At 41.4% G+C, this 25,555-nt stretch overlaps 1 protein-coding gene across 4 annotated transcripts in view; it reads left to right on the top strand.

Annotated features, from left to right (window-relative positions):
- VWC2 (von Willebrand factor C domain containing 2) overlaps nt 1-25,555 on the top strand; it is a 126,147-nt gene that overhangs the window by 26,288 nt on the left and 74,304 nt on the right. For all 4 annotated transcript variants that reach the window (XM_043462543.1, XM_043462540.1, XM_043462542.1 and 1 more), the window contains exon 3: nt 916-1,045. In XM_043462543.1, the coding sequence (XP_043318478.1) occupies nt 916-1,045 (130 nt within the window). The remainder of the gene's footprint in view (nt 1-915; nt 1,046-25,555) is intronic.

Genomic DNA, 25,555 nt, shown 5'->3' with positions numbered 1-25,555 from the left:
GCAGCCCCCCCAGGCTCTTCTGTCCATGGGATTTCCCAGGCAAGAATACTGGAGTGGGTTGCCATGCCCTCCTCCGGGGATCTTCCCAACCCAGGTATCGAACCCGTGTCTCTTACATCTCCTGCTTGGGCAGGCAGGTTCTTTACCACTAGTGCCACCTGGGAAGCCCCTTATTGTGCTTGATTGGAGAGATCCAAAAAGGTAGCACTGGGGCCAACGGCTGGCAAACTCAGCAAGGCCAGTTGGAGCCAGGATGTGAAGGACGGGTGACACTGGGTGATGGAAGCGATGGCCCATGCGTGGCCTTGGACTCTGGAGCCGAAGCCCTGCCCCTGATGAAAGGTCTGCCCCACCTGTGGCCAGTTGCCTGACACCTGAGTCTTAGTTTCCTTGCCAGAAACAAGGGCCTTCACTGGAGTAGGTGTGGTTATTGCTTCCCTGAGAGTTAAATGAGGTCTTGTTGGGACAGCCCCTGGCCAGGTGCCCAGCTCTGAGAAGCCCTAGGTTCCTCCTTCCCTCGCCCCTCCCCTTCCTGTCCTGCTCTGCTGTCTTCACTGGGCAGAGATGCTGAGAGTGGGCCCTGAAGGCCGGCTGGCCCTGGGCAGGGCTTTGCAGCATCTACGGGATGCCTGGGTGGGCAAGAATCCAGTACAACGTGCTGCGTAATTTTTAGAGAAACAAAAATCTTTCTTCAACAGAAAGCTTGTAAAGAAGCTCACAGTGTGGGTTAATAAAAATACAGAGGCTCCCGGGTGTGGAGCTGGGAGGGAGAGAGCAACCTCGGTCCCCGTCGGGTCGGTGTACTCACGCCCAGGGGAGCCTCCCCAACCTCAGTCCCTGTCCTCACGGGCTGGGGAAGTGTGAGGTTTCAGCCGAGGATGGAGACGCTGCCCCTGACCGTGGCCTGTGTTGCAGGTGTCGCCGTGTGAGCGGTGCCGCTGCGAGGCCAGCGGGGAAGTGCTGTGTGCGGTGTCCGCGTGTCCACAGACCGAGTGCGTGGACCCCGTGTACGAGCCGGACCAGTGCTGCCCCATCTGCAAAAACGGTAGGTGCCTGCGCGGTTGGCCCTGCGCGCCACCATGACGCGCGCGTTCCCGAGCGCCTTCCGTGGATGCAGGAAGAGAGGCACGATGGGATGCAGGACCGGATAAAGAACAGGGTGCAGGCTGGGATGCTTGTGAATTTCGATATTTGCATCCACGCCCTAGCACGCGAGTCCTGGCCCTCTGGGCCCCGGGGAACCCACGGGAGCTGGGTTCCAGTAAGGCCTGCTCTCTTATCGGTATCAGTCCCATGTTTTAAAGGCATTAAGGTCTTTGGAGGAAAATTCAATTTCCACTCTCGGGGCAAGTCGCTTACTTTAATTTAACTTTGTTTGTTCTTGCAAAGCAGTTTCTGTCTTTCCACCACAAATCAAACATGCCGGTTGAGCTCATTTACTTTTCATTACTAAGTGAATTAAACGTGGGACATCGATGAATATTTTTCGTAAGCAAATTAGGCAGGAAGAGAAAGAAGCCTCTCTTCTTCCGTGTGAGAGGCCAGGGGAGATCGGATGCCTCCTGCGCTTTGTCAAAGGGAAATGGCAGGATGGCCATGGTTAGCAAGGGAGAGTGTCTCCTCAGCCTGCAGGATGGAAACTGCTTTGTACCTGAGCTCTGAGCCTGTCTGGGCACCACCTACGAGGGTGTTGATGAGAGTGGGTTCTTCAGGAGGGTGAGGTGAACTGTGACCCAGGTGGGTGGGTGGATGAAGTGCTTTGAAGAGAGTTGACTCTGGTCATGAAGCGCATCTTCAGGTACAGAGGGGTCCTGCCCTGGGAGGGGGCTGGGCTGCCTCTGTGTGGTCCCACGGCCATGACGCAAGATGAGGCCAGAGCAGGGTGTCTCAGAAAGATGAAAGCAACTCCCCCACGGCCAGAGTGTGTCAAAGAAGAGATGAGCTTACTTATGAGGTTACCAGCTTATCAGCTGTGGAGTTGCTGGACATCAAGCCAGGAGATGTGGGCCTTGTCAGTGGCGGATGGTTAGCCCAGGCTGTTATTAGTGTCTGAGGCAATTCTGAGATTCTGCCATCATGCCCATCGACATTGTATAGCTGCGAGGTGCTTCAGACACCTCCAGGGACACACAGACATCCAGATGTCACACGGGAGATTTTTAGACTCTTGAAAGAAGTCAATAGAAGAGGAAGTGAAGTTTCTGTGGAAGCAGGATGGTGGCAGCATCTCAGTGGGCTGTGAAGAGAAGCAAGCCTGAAGAAGGGGGAGCTGGCTTCTGCCTAGGTTTGGGACCAGGACCTTTGAGGTCCAGGCTGCAGTACCCTGTGCTTGGCGGCCTGGTTCCGCCTTTCCCCAAGTCAACAGTATTTAGTGAATAGCTTCAATACAAGTGGCTCAAATAGTTGGCGTCCTAAGTATCCAAGATACTGTGTCTCACTTGTCAGTTATGATAAAAAACAAAGTTTTGGCCTTAGATAGTCAGGGAGTCCTCATCTCAATGTTTACAAAAGATAGGAAAACGTGGCTTGCATCCTTGAGGATTTTTCCAACCCCCAAAGCTTTATAAAAATTTCAAAGCTACAGAATATTGATAAATAGCACAAGGAACAGACATATACCCTTCACTATATATACCCATTGCTCACGTTTGCCTGTTTCGTTTGCTTTATGTCTTTTGATCTCTGTGTGTCCCCACTTCTGTATATAACTCAATATTGTCAATATATTTGCTTAGTTGTTCTTTTCCATAAAGCACGCGGGTATCTTCTATTTATACCACAATCAGCATGAAACCTACTGGGCAAAGTTCATGATTTTTTGCAGTTCTTTTTGCCCTTAAGATATATCCCAGTTAGGGTATACAGTTATAATTTATTTGAATTAATTCTTTCTCTTGTGTGGATATATTGAACTCTTATGAAGATTTAAAGTCACTTATTTCTGTTTGGTTCACTTTTTATTATTAAGATATAACTTTATTTTTTGGATAAGCAAACAATGTTCAAAAGTATGATCTGTATAAATAAGGTCTGGTCAGAGACTCATGGGATGTTTTAATATTGCACTGATGGTTTGAGGGGAGAGGAGATGGTTGCTCTGAAATCAAACTTCTAAATGCTCTGCCTGTAACCTTGAGAGACAGCATAAGATGAAATAAGGCAGGATTTGGTGAGTATTATGTTAGAGACTCTTAGAAGGAGGATGAATATGTTTTTTAAAAGTTAGATTAAGAAGGATTAATACAAAAGGATTTGTATTCAAAGGTTAGATTAATTATATCAAAACAACAACTTTTTATTTTCAGAAATGGACCCAGAAATAAATTTAAATGTGTCTAATCATGTAAGTTCTCTCTTAAGTTTTGTTATAACATATTCACTAGACATAATCTAGCTTTCATCTGTCTCTAGCTATAGGGTATTTTGACCTTGACAGGGCAGATAGTGTTTGGAATTCTTAGTGAAAATTTTGCTTGAAGAATGAGAACAGTTTCTCCTAGAAATGAAAGTCCTATGATAGCTGGTTGAGATCAGTGAATAATTTATGGTGGTCTGTCCCTATAACTGCACACAAAAATCAGTGTCTTCATAACAAAAAGTTACACATCTGATAGATTACAGATTATAGGACATCAGAAGTGATGCCTTATATAAAATTAAATGCTTGGATAGACTTAGCTTGGGTGGAACGTGAAGGTTTTAACTCCTGATCTTGGGAAATCAGTCTTCACTTTCACACTCTAATGTTTTAACCTGTGGCATTAACTAACTCCTTCTCCCAACAGAAGGATAATAACAGTTCAGTTGCAAGCTGCCAAAATCACTTGCATTAAAGGTGCAGAAGTTTGAAATCAAGAATGCCTGGAATATAAATAAATGATCACAAATCACATACGACTTAAAATATTCACTTTGTTGACTTGTATAGATCAATCTCCCAAGGATTTTCTTTGATAAAATGGTTGTTTGTGTGGAACTGATTTTCAGATTTTTTCAGCGATACAGTGAGTGTTCTGCTGACTTGCAGGATTTTGGGTTCTCCCTGGTGCTCGTGAGGCTGGCATTCATGGTACACATTCCTTTCAAGCCGGGGGTCAGAAGACCGCATCCTGCATGTGGGCACGTTTTCTTACTTTGAGCATTCAGAGGAAGAAGGCTGACAAATGTAGGACGTCGGCGTTGAAATGTGAGAGTCTTGTTGGGATTAACTCTGGCTCTCCAGTGTGGAGTGTTATACCTGAGGGGGTATGTCCACCAAAAGCACGATTTACAGGGATTGTGTATCTCCCTGAAGTATTCAGTGCTGCTTGGTGTTAGCTATTTGCAGCTTTATTTCCACCAGAGAATGAGGATGGCTATTTTTTGGAGGAAAAGGACAGTTTTTACGAAACTTTTAAGATAAATACAGAGATTTCACATTATTAGAAGCACTCTCTTGGAAAATATGTGAAAAGCACTAAGAATTAGACACAGTTGGATTTTGCTTTTTCTCCTGTGTATTTCAGACAGCAGGATAAGATCATAATTAAACCACATGTAGTAAGCGTGGAATGATGTGTGTGTGTGTGTGTGTGTGTGTGTGCAAGATATCCTTCTCATAAGGAAAAGACCATTCCCACATGGCTTCAATGTTATACTTTTCTAAAATTTTTACCAAAGAAACAATACCTATCTCATGGAAACACTTGGTCATTGCTTAAGATACTACAATTTTGTCCATAAAAAATGAAGGAAACTATGAGTATCAGAATTAATACTTGATTATACTGTTTGTTTTGTAAAATTGGTATGTAAAAATCAGCTGTATGTCTAGATACCAGCAACAAACAAATAGAAATGAATTAAAAAGTACTCTCTCAAATAACATCATATATGTCAAATAATTAGAAGTAAATATAACAAAGTTGTACAAGATTGCCACACTTAAAAATCTTAAAGCTTTATTGAGAGAAATTAAAGAAATCCTTAGTAAATGGAAGGATAGACAATGTAATGATCAGAAAACTCAGTAATGTAAAGATGCTGGCAGCCTCAAATTATTCTGTTAAATAAACAAAATCTATGTATTCAGCATAATTCCAATAAAAAATAAATACAATGACTTTTATGTGCAAGTTACCAAGTTGGTTTTAAAATCTACATGGAAATACAGAAGTTAAAAGCTGGCCAGTGAAATACAGAAGAAGAATAATGAAGCTGTAGAATCTGCACTATAAAAGTGATGAACACACTGTGGTATTGTCTCAAAGATCAAAAAACTGGCAAATGGGATCAGAATAGAGTCAGAAAAGACTCAGGCATAAAAGATCACTAGATGCATGATGAAGGTGATCCTGTGGCACAGAGAAGGGGGTGATCTTTCCAGTAAAAGGTACTAGGTGAGTTGGATAGCAGTCTGACAATAAAGGTATCTTGACTCCTTCCTCACATAGTACCAAAAAATCAATTCCAAATATATTACAGATTTAAATATGAAAGCTAAAATAATGCTTTCAGAGGAAAACAGAGAACATCTTTATAATTTTGATTCGGCAAAGTTGAATTTTAAAAGATACTTAGAAGACTTACCATATGGAAAGAATTGATAAGTTGAATTTTATTAAAATTAAGAACCTCTATTCATTAAACAACACTATTAAACCAATGCAAAGCAGCCCACATGTTGGAAAAAATATGCAGTGCCTATATCTGACAAGTGAATAAACCATTCTAACACATCAAAACAGAGAGATGGAAAAGTAGGGACGAAGAGTAGAGAGAGAAAAATCTAAAGGAATTCCCACTCTGTGAACCTCAGTGTCCTTCTTCTGGTTCCACGAATCATACAAACAAGTTGTCTCACTGAGTTTTGCATACTAGGATGCTGCTACTCACCACTATTTTCATAACATTCTGTGATAAGGTATGTTCTTGGTGCACAGAGTCCCAGGAGAAAAGTAAGTTGAATTTCCTATTTTAGTGAAATTAAACTAGTATTAATCTGGAGTAGATAATGATAAATTAAGAGGCATATTTTAATGCTTAGAAAAATCACTAAGAAAATCGACAAGGTGGTTGACCCTGGTGGTCCAGTGGTTGAGAATCCGCCTGCCAGTGCAGGGGACATGGGTTTGCACCCTGATCTGGGAAGGTCCCACATGCTGTGGGGCAACAGAGCCCATGTGCCATGACTACTGATCCTACGCGCTGCAGGGCCGGTGCTCCACAGGAGAAGCTCCCACAATGAGAAGCTCCCATGCTGCAGCCCGAGAGCAGCCCCCGCTCACTGCAACTAGAGAAGGCCCTTGCACAGCGATGAAGATGCAGCATGGTGAAAAACAAATAAATGAATTTTTTAAATGAGAATTATTATGGCCCAGGTACTAAAGCAAAGCAAAGACATCACACAGAAAACACAACTACAGATCAATATTTTCTGTGATTATAGATGGAAAACTCCTTGACAAAATATTGACAATCTGAATTCAGCACCATAAAAAGGATGATACAGTATAACCAAGTGAAATTTATCCCAGGATTGCAAGGTAATGTATGTATTATCAAAAAGATGAAGAATTTAAAAAATGACCTCAAAAATGAAGGAAAAGTATTTGACAGTATTCATCACTCACTGATGATTCAAGCTCCCAACAAAATAGCAAAAGTGAAATTTCTCATCCTGATAAAGTGCAGCTAAGAATAATCTATGCAAAGTAAAGTGAAAGTGTTAGCTGCCCAGTTGTGTCTGGCTCTTTGCGACCCCATAGACTGTAGCCCACCAGGCTCCTCTGTCCATGGAATTCTCCAGGCAGCAATACTGGAGTGGGTAGCCATTCCCTTCTCCAGGGGATCTTCCCAACCCAGGGATCGAACCCAGGTCTCCTGCATTGTAGGCAAATTCTCAGACAGAGCCACCAGAGAATAATCCATAGCCACAGGTAACATCATACATAGTAGTGAAACACTGGATGTTGTGTCAGTAAGGTCAGGGAAAAGGCAAGATTATCCACTTTTACCACTTTTATCCACTACTGTAGTGGATATTCTACATGATGGGGAAAAAAAAGAAGAAGAAAATGATAAAGCAAATTAAGGGGTAAAGTTGCCTTTACTCTGACATGTCATGATTCTACATTTGAAAAATTCCAAAGTATACACATACACACACACACACACACACCCCCATTAGAACTAATGAAGAATAATGTCAGATTAATGTATAAAAAGTCTATTTTGGGGTAGCAAGCAGTGAACCACTAGCAATAGACAGTAAAAATGAAACAGAAAATAGTTCCATTTGCAATAGCATCAAAAAGAGTAGAATACTAAGGAATAAATTTAACAACAAATGTGAAAGATTTGTACACTGAAAGCTACACATTATTACTGAAAGAAAGGAGATATAAATAAATGGAGAGACATTTTATGAATAGAAGTCTCAATATCATCAAAATTGCAGTTCTTCCAAAATTGATCTATAAATTCAATGAAATTCTGTACAAATCCCAGCATACTTTTTGAGTTAAAAATTGAAAAGCTGATCTTAAAATTCCCATGGATCATAAAGAATAGACAAAACAATTTGGAAAATAACAAAACTGAAGAATTGGTGCTCTCCAATTTCATAACATACTATAAAGTCTTAATAATCGAAAACTGTAATGTTAGTACAAGGATAGACATGCAGTAATGGAACAGAGTTGAAAGTCTAGAAGTAAGTCCAGAATGTAAATCCTTACATATTTATTTTTCACCAACATACAAAGGCATTTTCAATGGGGAAAAAATGAAAGAACAGTCTTTTCAACAAATGGGGCTGGGGCTATTACATACCCTTGTGTAAAAAGAAAAAAAAATAACTTAGATCCTTGCTTAAATCAGTCTACATACAAGCGTTAACTCAAAATGAATCACAGAATTAAATGTAATTTTTATATAATAACAAATAAAACATTGTCATGACCTTTAGTTGGGCAAAGAGTTCTTAGATTCAACACCAAAATCATAACTCATAAAAGGGGAAAAACTGATAAATTGCCATAGAAATGAGAAGTTTCCATATTTCAGAACATATGATTACAAAAGTGAAAATATAAGGTACAGACTGTGAGAAAATGTTTGCAAATTATATATCTGATAAAAGTCTTTTGTCCAGTATATATAAAGAATTCATATAACACAATGAGAACATAAACAACCCAATAAAAATTGGGCAGAGTATTTGAACAGATAGTTCAGCAAAGAAGATAAACAAATGTAAATAAGCACATAAAAATATTCTCAACCTCCTTAGTCCTTAGGGAAATAAAAATTAAAGTCACACTGAGATACCGGTGTACCCCACTAGAACAGTTTTAATAGTAATAATAATAATAATAAAGACGATACCAGGCATTGGCAAAGATGTGGAAGATGTGGAGAAACTAGACTCCGCATCTGGAACCCATTGCTGGTGGGAATAGTCCATACACTTTGGAAAACAGTTTGGCATTTTCTTAAAAAGTGAAGCAAGTGAATTCCTTGACAGTCCAGTGGTTAGCACTCAGAGCTTTCACTGCCAGGGCCCAGGTTCAATCCCTGGTCAGGGAACTAAGATCCCATAGGCCTTGTGATGTGGCCAAAATAGAAAAAAAAAAAGTGAAGAGAAAACTTACTATCTGTCCTAGCAATTGCATCCTGGAATTCAATCCAAGAAAACTAAGCATATGTTTATGCAAAGGTGTTAGATAAATATTCATGACAGGATTATCCTTCATAGCTGAAAAAATGAAAATAATCCAAATGTCCAGCAGTGATGAATGGATAAACAGCATATGTTTATTTCCAGGCAGTGGGATATTCAGTTCAGTCGCTCAGTCATGTCCGACTCTTTGCAACCCCATGGACTGCAGCTTGCCAGGCCTCTCTGTCCATCACCAACTCCTGGAGTTTACTCAAACTCATGTTGATTGAGTCGGTGATGCCATCCAACCATCTCGTCCTCTGTCGTCCCCTTCTCCCACCTTCAATCTTTCCCAATCAGGGTTTATTAAATCAGGGACTTCCCTGGCTGTCCAGGGGTGAAGACTGTGCCTTCCCGTGCGGGAGCTGCTGGTTTGATCCTTGGTGTGGGAGCGAAGATGCCACGTGCCTTGTGGCCCCAAAACCAAAATAGAAAACAGAGGCAATATTGTAATGAATTCAGTAAAGACTTTAAAATGGCCAACATTAAAAAAAACTTAAAAAAGAAATCAGCAAATGATGCATGCTACAAAATGGTTGTACCTCAAAAACATCCTGAATGAAAGAAGCAAGTTGCAAAGACCACATATTGTATGATTCTTATTTGGAATGTGTAGACAAGACAGATTTTTTACAGGGAGAAAGCCCCTGGGATCAGAGAGAGGATTAACCACAGATGGGTGTGTGGGAATTTACTGAGGTGATGGAATGTTTATTAATTGGGTTGGTTACTAAGATCATTAAATTGTATGCTTGCACTGAGTGAGTTTTATAGTATTTCAAGTATGCCTCAATAAAGCTGTTAGAAATATAGACAGATCTCTTTAAAAGATGGCTCAGTGCAGTTTTTGTAATTTCCTTTGGCTGACTTCTAAGGCCAGCCTTGACTGCATAGCCTTTCATCTTTCCTTAAAGCGTTTCAAACCCTGTGCTGGTGCCTTAGCTGAGACCCTCCTAAGTATATCCTGTTATGTACCTTGAAGGGCTTGGAGGTTGTAGAAAGTTGCAGACATACAAACCCCTAAAGGTATGTGGCTTTTGCTAGACTTTGGGCTCGGAGCCCCATGCATGATGTAGATGTGCAAACCTCCTGTTCTGTACCCTTCACTTACAGTGTAGGCACCTCTCTCCCTCCTCAGTGCCTCACTTCCTCATGGCATTCTAGACTCTTCTTGATGATCCAGCTTCCTAGGACACGGGGCTGCAGATCCCCTGAGAATCTGGCTGCCTCCAGATCTCATGCAAATAGTGTGCTCTTTGGGGATCCCAGACCCCAGAATGCAGTGTTCACCCCGTTCAGGCCTGGTGAGCATCACCTGCAAGGCTTGTTATAACACAGACTCACTGATCCCTCCCACTCTGCACAGTTCTGGATCCAGCTGGTCAGGGCTGGGGCCAGAGAGGGCTTCCATGGTGGCTCAGGCAGTAAAGAATCCACCTGCAATGCAGGAGACACAGGTTCAATCCCTGGGTTGGGAAGATCCCCTGGAGGAGGGAATGGCACCCCACTCCAGTACTTTTTCTTGGAGAATCCCATGGACAGAGGAGCCTGATGGGCTACAGTTCTTGGGGTTGCAAAGAATTGAATATGATTGAGCGAATAAGCACAAGAACCGGCCAAAGAGTTTGCCTTTTTAATATGTGCCTCCCTGGGTGCTTCTGGTGCCCTTGGTCTGGAACCATCCTTGGAAAACTGTTGCTTTGAGGTACTCATCTTCTTACTCTTTGATTTTTCCTCCCAAATTTAAGAAAAGAAGCATACTGTGGAGCTGGGCAGCTTTAGGCATGAATGAGATCTTTTTGAGATTGTGAAGCATTTTATTGTTTTTCTAGAGATTTCAGAGTTCATAGAAATATGTAACATGTAGTCTTATTTTACCTTTTCGTACTGTTTGTGGGGTACTCACAGCAAGAATCCTGGAGTGAGTTGCCATTGCCTCTCCCAGTGGACCACAGTTTATCAGAACTCGGCACTATGACCCTTCTGTCTGGGGTGCCCTGCACGACGTGGCTCTAGGCATCATGGAGTTGTGCAAACCCCTTTGCCACGACAAGGCTGTGATCCATGAAAGGGATCAAGCCAGTCCATCCTCAAGGAAATCAACCCTGGATATTCACTGGAAGGACTGATGTTGAAGCTGAAGCTCCAATACTTTGGGCACCTGATGTAAAGAGCCAACTCACTGAAAAAGACTGATTCTGGGAAAGATTGAGGGCAGGAGGAGAAGGGGATGACAGAGGATGAGATGGTTGGATAGTTTAGTACAGATTCCTGCTCCCCAACACCCTGTGTTTCAATAGCTCATTGTTAGAGATAGGCTGCAGAGTTGACTATAAGTCTAGTAGCTGAAGCAGAAAAGAAAGTCCTAATAAATATTACCTACAAAAAGAAATGCCCCAGAGAAAATTACTTCCTACTGAACAGTTTAAAAATAATTAAAAATAATACATAATTAATTTTTTTTCTCACTCCAGTTTATAGTCTCTGGGGGCATAGAATTGTCTACTGTTGTTCTTATTTTTTTATATTAAACAAAAAACTAAAATCAAGACAGTTTAAATCTGATCACAGTTATTTAGTAACTTGCTGATATGAGGCATGTGGTATATTTTTCCCTGGTTTGGTGTGCTTTTGTTTTTCAATTTTATTGAAGTATAGTTGATTTACAGTGTTGTTTTAAGTTCTGCTATACACCAAAGTGACTCAGGTGTACACACATATATTTTTTTTTTCATTGTGGTTTGTCATAGGATATTGAATACAGTTCCTTGTGCTATACAGTAGGATCTTGTTTATCCATCCTGTATATACTAGCTTACATCTCTTAATCCCAAACTCCTAATCCTTCCCTCTCCCCCGCAACTCCTTGGCAACCCTAAGTCTCTTCTATATGTCTATGAGCCTGTTTTTATTTTGTAGGTATATTGATTTATGTCATATTTTAGATTCCACATATAAATGATATCATGTGATATTTATCTTTCTCTTTCTGACTTACTTAGTAAGATCATCTCTAGATCCATTCATGTAGCTGCAAATAGCATTTTAAAATATTTTTTAATGATTGCATATTTGTGTATTTTGCAAAATTTTTACAATAAGTCTGGTTAACATCCATCACCATACAGTTACAAATTTTTTTCTTTTGATGAGAACTTTTAAAATCTAACCTCAGCAACTTTCACGTACACAACACAATATTAAGTAAAATCACCATCCTGTATGTTACATCCCTATGACTTTTTAAATTTATAGCTCAAAGTTTATACTTTTTAACTCCCTTCTAAGTATTTTTAATGTAAAAACTTTATTCACCTCCTTGTTAGCATTTCCCAAGAGCTCAACTCCAAAGTGCTAGCATATTTCTATTCCATGTGTTTACTTACACTTTGGTTTTGTGGGAGCGATGATTCAGAGGCTATTCCATGAATCCTCACAAAACCCGTGGGCACCCATATTTATGTTTTAGAGAAGCATTCACCTGCCCCACAGTGTTCCTCATCCTTTGTGAACTAAGATCAGCTCTGGGTTTACTAAGGTCCACGCCAGGCCAAGCCCTCAGTGTCCCAAGCTCAGACAGCTCTCAGATCTCTTCACTTCTGACAAGTTAGACAAAGAGAAGAGATGGGTCGGGTTTGATCTCTTGAATTCAGGAGCTTAATTTGTTTCCATCTCCTCTGGAGATCTTTGAATCATCAGCTCCTCATTGCAAATTTGTGGATAGCTTAAAATGACACTTTTGTTTGCAAACATTGGGCATAATCTCAGTTTTTAAGAGACTGCCACCAAGTCGCTGTTGCCTGATTATCACAATGAAGTGCTTTTCTGAGTGAAGTGCATGTTGAAACTTCTAGGCAGAAGGTACACAACTGCGGCTTTATTTGTGTGTTTCCTGGAGTCCAGCTCCATCTGTCCTTGGATTTCGGACGGTGCTAGGACTCAGGTCCCAGACCAGCCTCCACGCGGCTCGGCCACTTGCACTTTACAGCATGCTCTGTGAACTTGCAGAGGACCAGGCCTGGAGCCAAGACGTGAGCACAAGCGTCCTCACGCAGAAAACCTCCATCCTGCTTCCTGAAGCAGCTTAATTCCCCTGTGCGTCCTTCTCACAGCTCAGAGCTTGAATCACATTGTCTTCTTATGTGGGAAAGGTGGAGACAGGTCATTAAAACTGCTCTTTTGTTGAATATTTGACTCTTTTTTTTTTAGACTTTTGTAGAGGAGTCTGTGTGTGTGTGTGCATATTTATTGCTTTTATAAAACATGGAGGCACTTATTATATATTTTACATCACATGCAAGGATGAGTCAGGTTCCTGCCCTTAATGAGTTCATCAACTAGAGGGGTAAACTAGTGGTCTGTAAATATTGTCTGCTGCTTTCCTTGAATGATGATGAAAGTGGTGAGGAAAGTAGGGGGAAAACTGAGTAATACTGCAGGAAACATCGCCAAGTGTACGGCCTCTGTTTGCTCTGAATTATTTCTTTAGGATAACCTCCCAGGAGTGAGATGATTAGGGCAAAGGCTGGGGACATTTTTATCACTCTGGTAATATCACCATGTTGTTTTATAGGAGGTCATATACAATGTGAAACCTCTGGTTCTGTGATAAAATTGCTAGCCTTGTATTAATTTAATTTATAGAAAACAGTGTCCATGGTTTGAATATTAAGCCCCAAAACTAGACAATAGCTTGATGATATTTTTTCTTTCAATGTGTTCTACTCTTCCACCTTCTTAACAAAATGACTTTAAAGAGAAGGTTGAGTGGTTCTTGATGGTTGAAAGTCATTGATATGAAATCCAATTTTGGGGGACTTCCCTGGTGCTCCAGTGGTTAAGAATTTGCCTTGCAATGCAGGGGACTAGGGTTCGATCCCTGGTCTGGGAACTGCGATCCCATATGCTGAGGGGCAACTAAGCCAGTGTGCTGCAACTAAGTAAAATAAATAAATAAATAATTTAAAAAATCATATTAAAAAAACAATTATTGGACTGCTCTGGAATACAATGAGGTTTTCAGAATAATAATTTGATCAAGTAACCTCATTTGTCTGTAATCCTTTCTGGAAAATGAACATATTAAATGTAACTACATCTGTGGATGTTTTTTGACAGTCAAGTTAAGGAGGTGGGTTTAGATGAGTTTCATTCATCCAATCAGCTGATACTGTTTGATCCTCTGCTGTGTGCCAGGAGATAAGATGGCAAATGGAGAAGATCACAGGAGGGACCGGGAGTGATCTCGCTGGGGGGAGGAGGCTGGGATGGGGGCAGGGAGGACTGCAGTCCTTGGTGGGGGCTATGGAGGGGTGAAGATGCCCCTGTTTGTGGGCTGGGATAGTCCCACAGGCCTGGAAGTGGAGGCACGGCTGGGTCCTGAGAGGCAGGGGCAGGGGATGGCACAGACTAGCTCTCGAATGATCATTATGCCATATTAGGGGATCAGATTTAATCCCAAGGTAGCAAGGCACCAGAGAAGGGCCTGGGGGATGGAAGAGGTGCACTTGTATTTGAACAGAAGCAGTTATTCTGCTGGCGAGACCCAGGGTACTCGGAAGGGAAGGTTGAAGGTTCTGTTGGAAGAAAGACCATGACTCACGGATACTCTTTGCCCAGCGTGTGCAGCTGACAACTTAGACTAAACATGGAGAAGCAGCGTGTAAAACCCTGGCTTTGGAGCTGGACACATGTTAGTCTCCAGCTGAAGCCCTGTCCCCTGATTGGACTTGCTTATTGTCTTCACCTACAAATGAGGTGCTTATCTCTAGGCACCCGCCAGAATTGTCATGAGGATTAAATGCTAAGTGCCTGCTGCCTAGTCAAGCCTCAGAGCCATTTTCTCCCATCCTTGACTTCCTAGGGGCTCCATTTAAATCTGTGCTTCTTATAACATAGGTAATCAACAAGGACCTCCTGTAGAACACAGGGAATTCTACTCAATACTCTGTAATAACCTATATGGGAAAAGAATCTGGGAAAAATAGAAATGTATATATGTACATATAACTAAATTGCTTGGCTCTTCTATCCCTGAAACTAGCACAACACTGTAAATCAACTATATTCCAATTAAAAAATAGGGTTTTTTTGGTATTTTTAAAAATTTATTTATTTTAATCAGAGGATAATTACTTTATTATGAAGGTTTTTGCCATACATCAATATGAATCAGCCACAGGAATTTATGTTTTAAAAATACTTTAAAAAAATTGTGCTTCTTAAAAATTCCACATGTCACCAGTTTTTCTTTCAAGGAACCCCTAAATTTGTACCACAAATGCTCTGGCAGCTTGTCCAGCCTCAGCCAGGAGTGAGGACCTCGGCTGTAAAAGAGGTCACGTTTCCAGCTGTATTTCACAAGCAAGACTATTTGTCCTTTGCAAGATTATCCATACCTACTCCCTCGCCATCATTTATCTGTTAAAAGCCGCTTGGTCATTAATATAGTTGTCTCACGTATCTCCAGCCTGTGTCCTCAGCAAAAGGGAAATCAATTGTCACAAGATACAGTAAAGCCATTCATCCAAGGCGGGCAGGTACTTTCACCCCATCCACAGCCTGATCAATAGTGCCATTACCAGAGGTAACTTGAATTGCCTTCAGAACCCTTCCATGGGATGTGTTCTGGTAGAAATGAGCTGTCAGTGGCTGACAGTTTGAGACAAACGGCCCCATGGACAGCTCACCCAATCTGTCTCCATCTCGCAGAGAACAAGCCAATGAATATTCTCCTCAAACACCTTCAGTGGGTGCGTCCATGAGATGTAAAATACCCTCTTTGATGATCAGCAGACACATGCTGCTCTTACACTAACAGCAAAACCCAAAGCTCTTATTTGTCTTTCAGGAAGATAAACTCCAGGTGTAAAAGAGCCCATTACCCTGGGAGGTACCCATAACCCACTGGTTCTGAAAATTGCATCTCATCTTTTCTCAGACAAATGCCTTCACTTAAGAGCAGTTACAATTTGGTAATCCTGACAACTGTGAACTGAATTTATCTTTAATCACACATTCGCTGAGTGTCTATGGGAAACGCGTCAGCCATCGCTGAGTAAAGCATTACTGTAGGGCGAGAAACATCACTGTTCTTTAATCAGGAGCACTCACATGTTTTAAATAATAAGAGAGGCAGGCCTCTGAATAGACTGTCTGTATTTTAACGTATGTGATGCCCTGATTCTCGTAACGCTGGATAAAAATGCGGTAGTTTGAACAATGCTTTGGTCACCTGAAGACGTGCAGTCACAGTAGGTACCAAAGAACATTTCAAACTTCACCCCTCGAGAGCACCAGATGCTGGTACACCTGCATCCAGGTCCTCTGGAGGGGACTGACTAAAAATGGCTGGACTGTGAAAGAAGGCAGACAGTGATGCAATGTCCAGCACTCTTTTCTGACCATTAGAACTATTCCTCAGCAGTGTTCAGAGGCTGAGGAGCCCGATTCAGAGATTAATAAATACTTTCCAAATTGGACCAGAGGACTTGAAGAGCCCTTCAGTGCTAAAACTCTATTATTATTATTTGACACTATGTATATACTGACACTATATGTTTAGTGTCTCACAATAATAATAACTCTATTATTCTTTGACACTAATGCAAACCTGTCCCAGGAAGCCTTACTCAACAATCCACTTTGGGGACATGGAAGGAACAAGATTCCTTTCTTTGGTTAATTCAGATGTTTGCTTGTTTTTTTCTCCATCTTCCTTATATCAGTAAGTCATTCCGTAAATTAACAAGATAAAAGTTAAAACACTTACTCTTTGAATACCCACAGAGAGAGGATCCTGTATCTCCTTCCCCTAAAGTGAGTGGAGAGACATGTAAAATCCAGGCAGGGGGACTGGAGCCTTTCCAGGGGTCTGGAGCTGGCAGAAGGGTTGCTGGCTGTGGGTTCCCCCACCCTCCTATGCTGCCTTGCCTGGACCTCACTTTCATTTATGCCAAAGGGAATAAACAAAATGGGGGAGAATATATATGAAGTTGCCTTTATAAATTATATATATATATATGTACTGCTCATTTGCTCAGTTGAGTCTGACTGTTGGCGGCCAGCCCCATGGACTGTAGCAGACCAGCCTCTTCTGTCCATGGGATTTTCCCAGGGAAGAATACAGGAATGGGTTGCCATTTCCTCCTCCAGGGGATCTTTCCAACCCAGGGATCCAACCTGCATCTCTTATGTCTCCTGCATTGGCAGGCAGGTTCTTTACCACTAGCACCACTTGGGAAGCCATATATAAGCCATATATACATATAATGTATACTAAAGATGGTGGAGTAGACGGATGTGTGCTCATGTTCTCCAGCGAGAACACCGAAATCGTATAGTCAAAGCTTTGGTTTTTCCAGTAGTCATGTATGGATGTGAGAATTGGACCATAAAGAAGGCTGAGCACCAAAGAATTGATGCTTTTGAGCTGTGGTGTTGGAGAAGACTCTTGAGAGTCCCTTGGACTATAAGGAGATCCAACCAGGCAATCCCAAAGGAAATCAAACCTGAATATTCATTAGAAGGACTGATGCTGAAACCGAAGCTCCAGTACTGTGGTCACCTGATGCAAAGAGGCAACTCATTAGAAAAGACCCTGATGCTGGGAATGACTGAAGGCAGGAGGAGAAGGGGATGACAGAGGACGAGATGGTTGGATGACATCACCGACTCGATGGACATGAGTTTGAGCAAGGCCCAGGAGATGGTGAAGGAGAGGGAAGCTCAGCGTGCTGCAGTCCATGAGGTCACAAAGAGTCGGACATGACTGAACAACTGAATAACAACAAAATATATATAAAATGTAAAGGAGGGCTATGCCTTAGGAAATAAGTGATTAATATTTTCAGAAGTATCATACATTTCCCCCTAAACGTCCCAAATTCAGTTGTCTCCTAATATTTAGATTTTTGAAGGCCCCTCGCCACCCCTGGAGAGGCCCAGCACACAGCCCCCAGCTTTCCCGCAGGCCCTGCCTGCTTGGGCTGACCCTGCCCAGAGCGTCGGCCAGATCACTCACCTGCTCTGCTGCAGTTGCTCCGTCCACCTGGAATGAGTCAGAAAATCTGGAACAGACCTGCTTTCCAGGGCCAGTGCCCACGTCTGTGTCCTGTATTACACACGCTTCTCACCTTCCTTCACAGAAAACCCTGCGACCCCCGGACATTGGCTCCCCCAGGAGGGATGCCTCGTTGGCTGGTTTCTGCCTGTGCAGCCGTGAATGGCCCTGAGGCCAGGGAATTGCTTGTTTTATTTTCCATTCTTAGCTGCTGAGAATAAAATGTCAATTAGAGTATTTTTTATATGTTTCCAGGATCTTATTTCCTCCTAAATAAGACCAGTCTCCCTGCCCTGACTTTGAAAGAGTGACCATACCAAGCTCCCGAAACCCTGGAAGGAAATTTTGTCTTTTCAGCTCTGGTAAATACCTTCCTGACCCTCAGCCCCACTGTCTCTCTGGGCACTGACCCATCTTGAGTGCCAGGAACATCTCACACCAACTGCTTCAAACCCCAGGCTCCAGGAAATCATGATCACCAAGGCCGCCTGCTGTTCATTATGTAAGATACAGCATCGAAATAATGAAGATGTAAGGCTGTTCCCTCTGGCCCCTGAGTAATGAAAAGCCTCCAGGAAGGGCTCATTCATTAAGATTTTATAAGCTGGGGTGGGGTGGGGGGTGGGAATAAAAGGATATTTGTTTTAAGGAAAGCTATTTTCGTACAGTCTGGTCTTACTTTAGAGGAAATTTGGAGAGAATGTAAATTTATTTAAAAAAAGAAAAATGAAATCCAGTGCCCTCCAAGTGGTCTTTTACCTGTGGGGGAAATGCTTAACTAGTAACATTTACTTCACAAATTCTAATCAAACAGACAAGAATCTGATTTTTGTTCTGTGTTCTGATGGCATGTTCATATACTGGGAATGCAAAGAAAAGCTGAAATTGGCTCTTCTTCCCCATCATTTAAACTTACAGTGGTTTACAACACCTCACTAAATGGGCAAAAATCCAAAATTTCAAAAAAATTTTTCGAAATTGCTAAAAAGATGAAAAAAGCCAGCTCTACCCCAAGGGATTCTCCAAGCAGAGGCGCCTAGTGGGTTACAGTCCATGAGGTCGCAAAGTCGGACGCGGCTGAAGCGACTTAGCACAAGGGAAGCAGCGGTCTGGCGGGACGGGGTCCCTGAGCAGCTGATTGGAATGAGCAGCTGAGCCTCGCCCCTCCTCTCCTGACTCCTCCACCCCTGCCATGCAAGTCTGAATAACGCTTCACTGTTTGGCGAATAGGGCTTCCCTGATCACTCAGCTGGTAAAGAATTTGCCTGCAATGCAGGAGACCCTGGTTTGATTCCTGGGTCGGGAAGATCCCCTGGAGAACTGATAGGCTACCCACTCCAATATTCTTGGTCTTCCCTTGTGGCTCAGCCGGTAAATAATGATTTTCTTAGCATCAGGCTTAAACAAATTTTTTTTAAAGGAATGAAATTAGGAAGAAAGTGAACATTTAAAAAACCTTCAGTATTGATTTTCTGTTTCTCAAAGCTATGGGTGATGAACTTGCAATTCGTACAAACTTTGTCTAGTCATTTTGGAGGGTTGTAGTAAACTCAGTGATCACATAGGAATAAACTAGAAAACATCCATCTATTTAAGAAGCATCAGCTTCTAGTTCATAAGTTGGTAGTCATTTTGAGAAGACCGTCTAAAGACAGTGATTTAACAGGCATGACAGTAGAAGGCGTGACAAAGCTATCATTCTCTGAACTGTGAGTTCTCATTGAGAGTCACTTAATAGGGATTAACTTTACTCCTTTTCAACTGCAGAGTTGCATGTATTTGTACATAAAGTAAAACAACTGCTGTCAATAAGTTGTCTCCAATAGAAATAGAAAAACAGTAAAAAAAAAAAGTAAATAATGTCAGTGTTATATCAGTTTTTCATGTGTTTCAGATAGATCAATTCAGCTATTTTCAAAAACAAAGTCAGTTGACTTTTTTTTACAATTCAGTTTCAGGAATCAAAGCTAAGCTTTTGGAAATTAATTTCATCAAAGACAAAACATCTAGTGCAATTGCTAATTCTATTTTAGGTGCATTTTGAGAAGTTCGATGTTGAAAGTAAAATTATTTTTAACTGCTACTATGAATTCAATTTTGCAGAAAAGAGCGTCATTATAAAAACATGACCTACCTAAGGAATCAGCTGGGTAGGAATCAGCTGGGTAGATTTGAAGTTAATTGTGGTGCATATATTATTCATAATTGTGTCCCAACAAATTGATATGCTAAAAATAACTACAGAAGCTATAATTGTCAAAATTATTAAATAATTTTCTAAGCATGTCTTTTTGTGAATAAAAACTCAGCTTGGCAGTAGTGCTTCTTTTGCCAGCTGGATTTTTTTCTTTAGAAATTTTTGAACCTGGGAAGAACCACTGTGAAGTCAAGCTAAGTGCTTGAAAACAATTTTTGACTTATTTTTGTAGATGAATTCTCTGTATTTTGGCTGCATGTTTCTTTCAAAATCAACTGGAGAACCGTAATCAGTATTCAACAGGTAGAAAAGAATCTGCTTTTGAAGTCTGAAAAAATTACCACTGTTGCAACGAAACCTGTGAACCAGACCATACTGAGATGTCTCCAGAGCAACTGAGCCGAGTATATAGTGGGACCCCCACGTATGTTTAAGGTTTAATTTTCAAATTTTCTCAGTGTATGTTTGGCTATATCAGTTTGTGGGTAGACTGCTTTGATTGAGCTTATATGTTTTGCTGGATCTCTAGATATTTTGTACTGAGAAAGCCCATGACTTTTCTAACATTTGAATTCAGTGAGCACTCAAAAAAAAATCATAAACAGAGATGAATTACTTGATGATTTTTGTCTTCAAACCTATTTATTAAGGAAAGTTCCTATACAGTGTTGTAAAGATGTTACCTGTGAAAATATTTGGCATATCTGTGAAAGTAGCAATTAAAAAGGAGGATGTCTCCCATTTAACATAAAATGTAACTGGAAAAAAAAAATTCCAGATAATTTGATGAAATATTTAAAATAATAGGCAACTTAAAAAGAGCTCTCAAATTGAGATTATATAGTTAAGAAATTGAATAGATTTTTTTGAACTATACCAAAAATAATTACTCTTAGTATAGGGGAGGAAAAAATTTTCTTGATCCTCTTATGGTTCATGGCTGTGTCTGAAAACAAAACTGACAAAGACAGATTAAAAGGAGAAAATTACACAGACTGTATTAAAATTTACACATATATGGGAGCCTTCACCAGAGAGTTAAGGATCCGATGAAGTGATCAGGGAGGAGGCTCTTCTACCTTTGGACGGACAAATAAACCATACATTTTTGAAGAGTTGACAAGACAGAGTTTGGATCTAAGGGTAGTAGATGATAAATTAACTACGAAGATAAGGGTGGCTTTAACAAGTTTGTTTGTATAGATTTCTCTTCATGGTTCAGTCAGCTTTGCTTCATCATATATAAATTATGTAGTGTTTTTACTTTAGTTTTAATGTGTGGTTTTTTGTTTTTTGTTTCGTTTAGCATTTTTAAGTTGCATATAAGAAAAGGCCTCTTTTTGGCTCTGCAGCTCCATTCTCAGCTCTCATCCCTAACCCCCAACCCATACACTCTGTTCCCAAGCAACTGCCGACCTGCTTTCTGTTGTGATGCTGTTTTTAAGTTGCCTTTTGTAGAATTTCATGTGCCTGCAGTCAGAGAGATGGATCTCTGTCAGATTTCTTTCATCTATCATGTTTTGAGATGCATCTACACTATTGTTGCATGTATCAGTCACATTCTTTTTCATGTTGGGTATCATTCCATTACATAAACACACCATATCTTATTATATTTCATTGGATGGATATGCCACATCTTATTATATTCCACTATAGGAGCTCACCACATTTTATTATACTCCTTTGTCGGGATATACCACATTTTATTACATTCTGTTGTATGCATAAACTACATCTTACTGTATTACACTGTACAAATACACCACGTTGTTTTTATATTCCATTGTATGGATAAACCACATATTTGTTGCATCCCATTTATGATACCACAATTTATCCATTTACCACTTGATGGACTTTTGAATTGTTTTCCGTCTCTGACAAATACCAATAATGTTGATACGAACATTGGCATATAAGCCTTTGTGCAGAAATGTGATAACTTGGGTTGATTCCTAGGAATTGAAACTTCTAAGTGTGAATGTGTACACATGTTTAACTTTGTCAGAAACTGCCCAACAGTTTTCCAAAGTGACTTTTCCATTTTGCTTTCTCTTCAGTAAATATGAATGTTCCATTCTGTTTCATAATTAAATGATACCCCATTCAGGGGTCCCTGAATGGAAGAACACAGCAGAAAGATACTGGAATGGTGAAAGGCAGAACTCTTTGTCACTTACCACTCCAGAGCGGCTGCCTCCAGGGACAGGGTGACAGGAACCTGGGGAAACTTATACATGGAGATGGACAGCAGGTTCTGGATGGCCAGATGTTCAAGCTGGACTTAGAAAAGGCAGAGGAACCAGAGATCAAATTGCCAACATCTGCTGGATCATCCAAAAAGCAAGAGAATTCCAGAAAAATGTCTACTTCTGCTTTATTGATTACACCAAAGCCTTTGACTGTGTGAATCACAACAAACTGTGGAAAATTCTTAAAGGGATGGGAATACCAAACCACCTGACCTGCCTCCTGAGAAATCTGTGTGCAGGTCAGGAAGCAACAGTTAGAACTGGACATGGAACGACAGACTGGTTCCAGATCGGGAAGAGAGTATGTCAAGGTTGTATATTGTCACCCTGCTTATTTAACTTATATGCTGAGTACATCATGCAAAATGCCAGGCTGGATGAAGCACAAGCTGGAATCAAGATTGCCAGGAGAAATATCAATAACCTCAGATAAAGCAGATGACACCACCCTTATGGCAGAAAGCAAAGAAGAACTAGAGAGCCTCTTTGATGAAAAAGAAAGAGAAGAGTGAAAAAATTGGCTTAAAACTCAACATTCAAAAAACTAAGATCATGGCATCTGGTCCCATCTCTTCATGGCAACTAGATGGGAAAACAATGGAAACAGTGAGAGACTTTATTTTCTTGGGCTCCAAAATCACTGCAGATGGTGACTGCAGCCATGAAATTAAAAGATGCTTGCTCCTTGGAAGAAAAGTTATGACCAACCTAGACAGCATATTAAAAAGCAGAGACATTACTTTTCCAACAAAGCTATGGTTTTCCAGTAGTCATGTATGTCATATATAGTGAGAGTTGGACTATAAAGAAAGCTGAGCACCAAAGAATTGCTTCTCTCGAATAGTGGTGTTGGAGAAGACTCTTGAGAGTCCCTTGGACTGCAAGGAGATCCAACCAGTCCATCCTAAAGGAAATCAGTCCTGAATATTCATTGGAAGGACTGATGTTGAAGATGAAACTCCAGTACTTTGGCCGCCTGATGCAAAGAACTGACTCATTTGAAAAGACCCTGCTTGGTGCTGGGAAAAATTGAGGGCAGGAGGAGAAGGGGACAACAGAGGATGAGATGGTTGGATGGCATCACTGACTCAGTGGACATGAATTTGAGTAAGCTCTGGGAGGTGGTGATGGACAGGGAGGCCTGGCATGCTGCAGTCCGTGGGGGTCGCAAAGAATCAGACACGACTGAGAAACTGAATTGAGCTGGCCTGCAGGTGGAGCTAATTGGCTTCCTAGCAGTTGGGGATTTTGAATAATTCCATGGTCTCCACAAGAAGAGGCCATTCCTGAGTGTGAAGTGTTGGGGCAGGTGGAGCATGTGTATTCTAACTTAGGAGTGTCAGAGCCTGAGAAGGGAAAAAGTTAGGATGGGAGCTTAGTTACTGCACAAGGAGGGTACTTGAGAGATTTCAGCCCCAACTTCACAACAGGGTCAACACAATCCTTGAGGCACACCGTATTACACCATTACCTTCACAGACTTACCAACGTTTGGTCTGGCAGTGTTTACTTTTAGAAATTCTGGTAGTTCTAGTAGAGGTAAATTTGCTTTTTCCTTTTGACTACTGAGCATCTTTTCATGTAGCCAATTATCATTTGTACAGCTCATTTTGTGAAGAGCCTTTTCAAACCTTTAGCCCAATTTTTATAGAGTTATTTGATCCTTATTATTGACTTAAAAAGATTAATACAAATCTTTTGATATACAGTGAATATTTCTCTCAGTCAGTAGATTACATTTTCATTTTCTTAACAGCATCTTTCAAAGAGCAGAGGTACTTAATTTTGGTGGCAGTTTAATTTTAGTGGCATCTACTGAATCAGGGAGGGAACACAGCCTCACCCAACAACAGAAAATGGGGTTAAAGATTTACTTAGACATGTCCCCACTCATCAGAGCAACACCCAGATTCCCCCACAGCCAGTCCCTCCCATCAGGATGCTTCCACAAGCCTCTTATCCTTATCCATCAGAGGGCAGACAGATTGAAAACCACAATCACAGAAAACTAACCAAACTGATCACATGAATCACAGCCTTCTCTAACTCAATGAAACTATGAGCCATGCCATGTAGGGCCACCCAAGACAGATGGATATGGTGGAGAGCTCTGAAAAAACATGGTGCACTGGAGAAGGGAATGGCAAACCACTTCAGTGTTCTTGCCTTGAGAACCCCGTGAACGGTATGAAAAGGCAAAAAAAGATAACAGTGAAAGATGAACTTCCCACATTGATAAGTGCCCAATATGCTACTGGAGAAGAGTGGAGAAATAGCTCCAGAAAGAATGAAGAGGCTGAGCCAAAGCAAAAACAAGGCCCAGTTGTAGATGTGACCGGTGATGGAAGTAAAGTCAAATGCTGTAAAAAACAACATTACATGAATCAAGGTAAATTGGAAGTGGTCAAACAGGAACTGCAAGAGCAGACATTGACATTTGGGGGGTTCAGTTCAGTTCAGTTCAGTTCAGTCGCTCAGTCGTGTCTGACTCTTTGCGACCCCATGAATTGCAACACGCCAGGCCTCCCTGTCCATCACCAACTCCCGGAGTTTACTTAAACTCATGTCCATCAAGTCGGTAATGCCATCCAGCCATCTCATCCTCTGTTGTCCCCTTCTCCTCCTGCCCCCAATCCCTCCCAGCTTCAGGGTCTTTTCAAATGAGTCAGCTCTTCACATCAGGTGGCCAAAGTATTGGAGTTTCAGCTTCAGCATCAGTCCTTCCAATGAACACCCAGGACTGATTTCCTTTAGAATGGACTGGTTGCATCTCCTTGCAGTCCAAGGGACTCTCAAGAGTCTTCTCCAACACCACAGTTCAAAAGCATCAATTCTTTGGTGCTCAACTTTCTTCACAGTCCAACTCTCACATCCATACATGACCACTGGGAAAACCATAGCCTTGACTAGATGGACCTTTGTTGGCAAAGTAATGTCTCTGCTTTTTAATATGCTATCTAGGTTGGTCATAACTTTCCTTCCAAGGAGTAGGTGTCTTTTAATTTCATGGCTGCAATCACCATCTGCCGTGATTTTGGAGCCCAGAAAAATAAAGTCTGACACTGTTTCCACTGTGTCCCCATCTATTTCCCATGAAGTGATGGGACCAGATGCCATGATCTTAGTTTTCTGAATGTTGAGCTTTAAGCCAGCTTTTTCACTCTCCTCTTTCACTTTCATCAAGAGGCTTCTTAGTTCCTGTTCACTTTCTGCCATAAGGGTGGTGTCATCTGCATATCTGAGGTTATTGATATTTCTCCCGGCAATCTTGATTCCAGCTTGTGCTTCTTCCAGCCCAGCGTTTCTCATGACGTACTCTGCATATAAGTTAAATAAGCAGG

This window comes from Cervus canadensis, chromosome 3 (assembly GCF_019320065.1).
Source record: "Cervus canadensis isolate Bull #8, Minnesota chromosome 3, ASM1932006v1, whole genome shotgun sequence".
Taxonomy (NCBI): Eukaryota; Metazoa; Chordata; class Mammalia; order Artiodactyla; family Cervidae; genus Cervus; species Cervus canadensis.
This window is presented reverse-complemented; position numbering and strand designations above follow the sequence as displayed.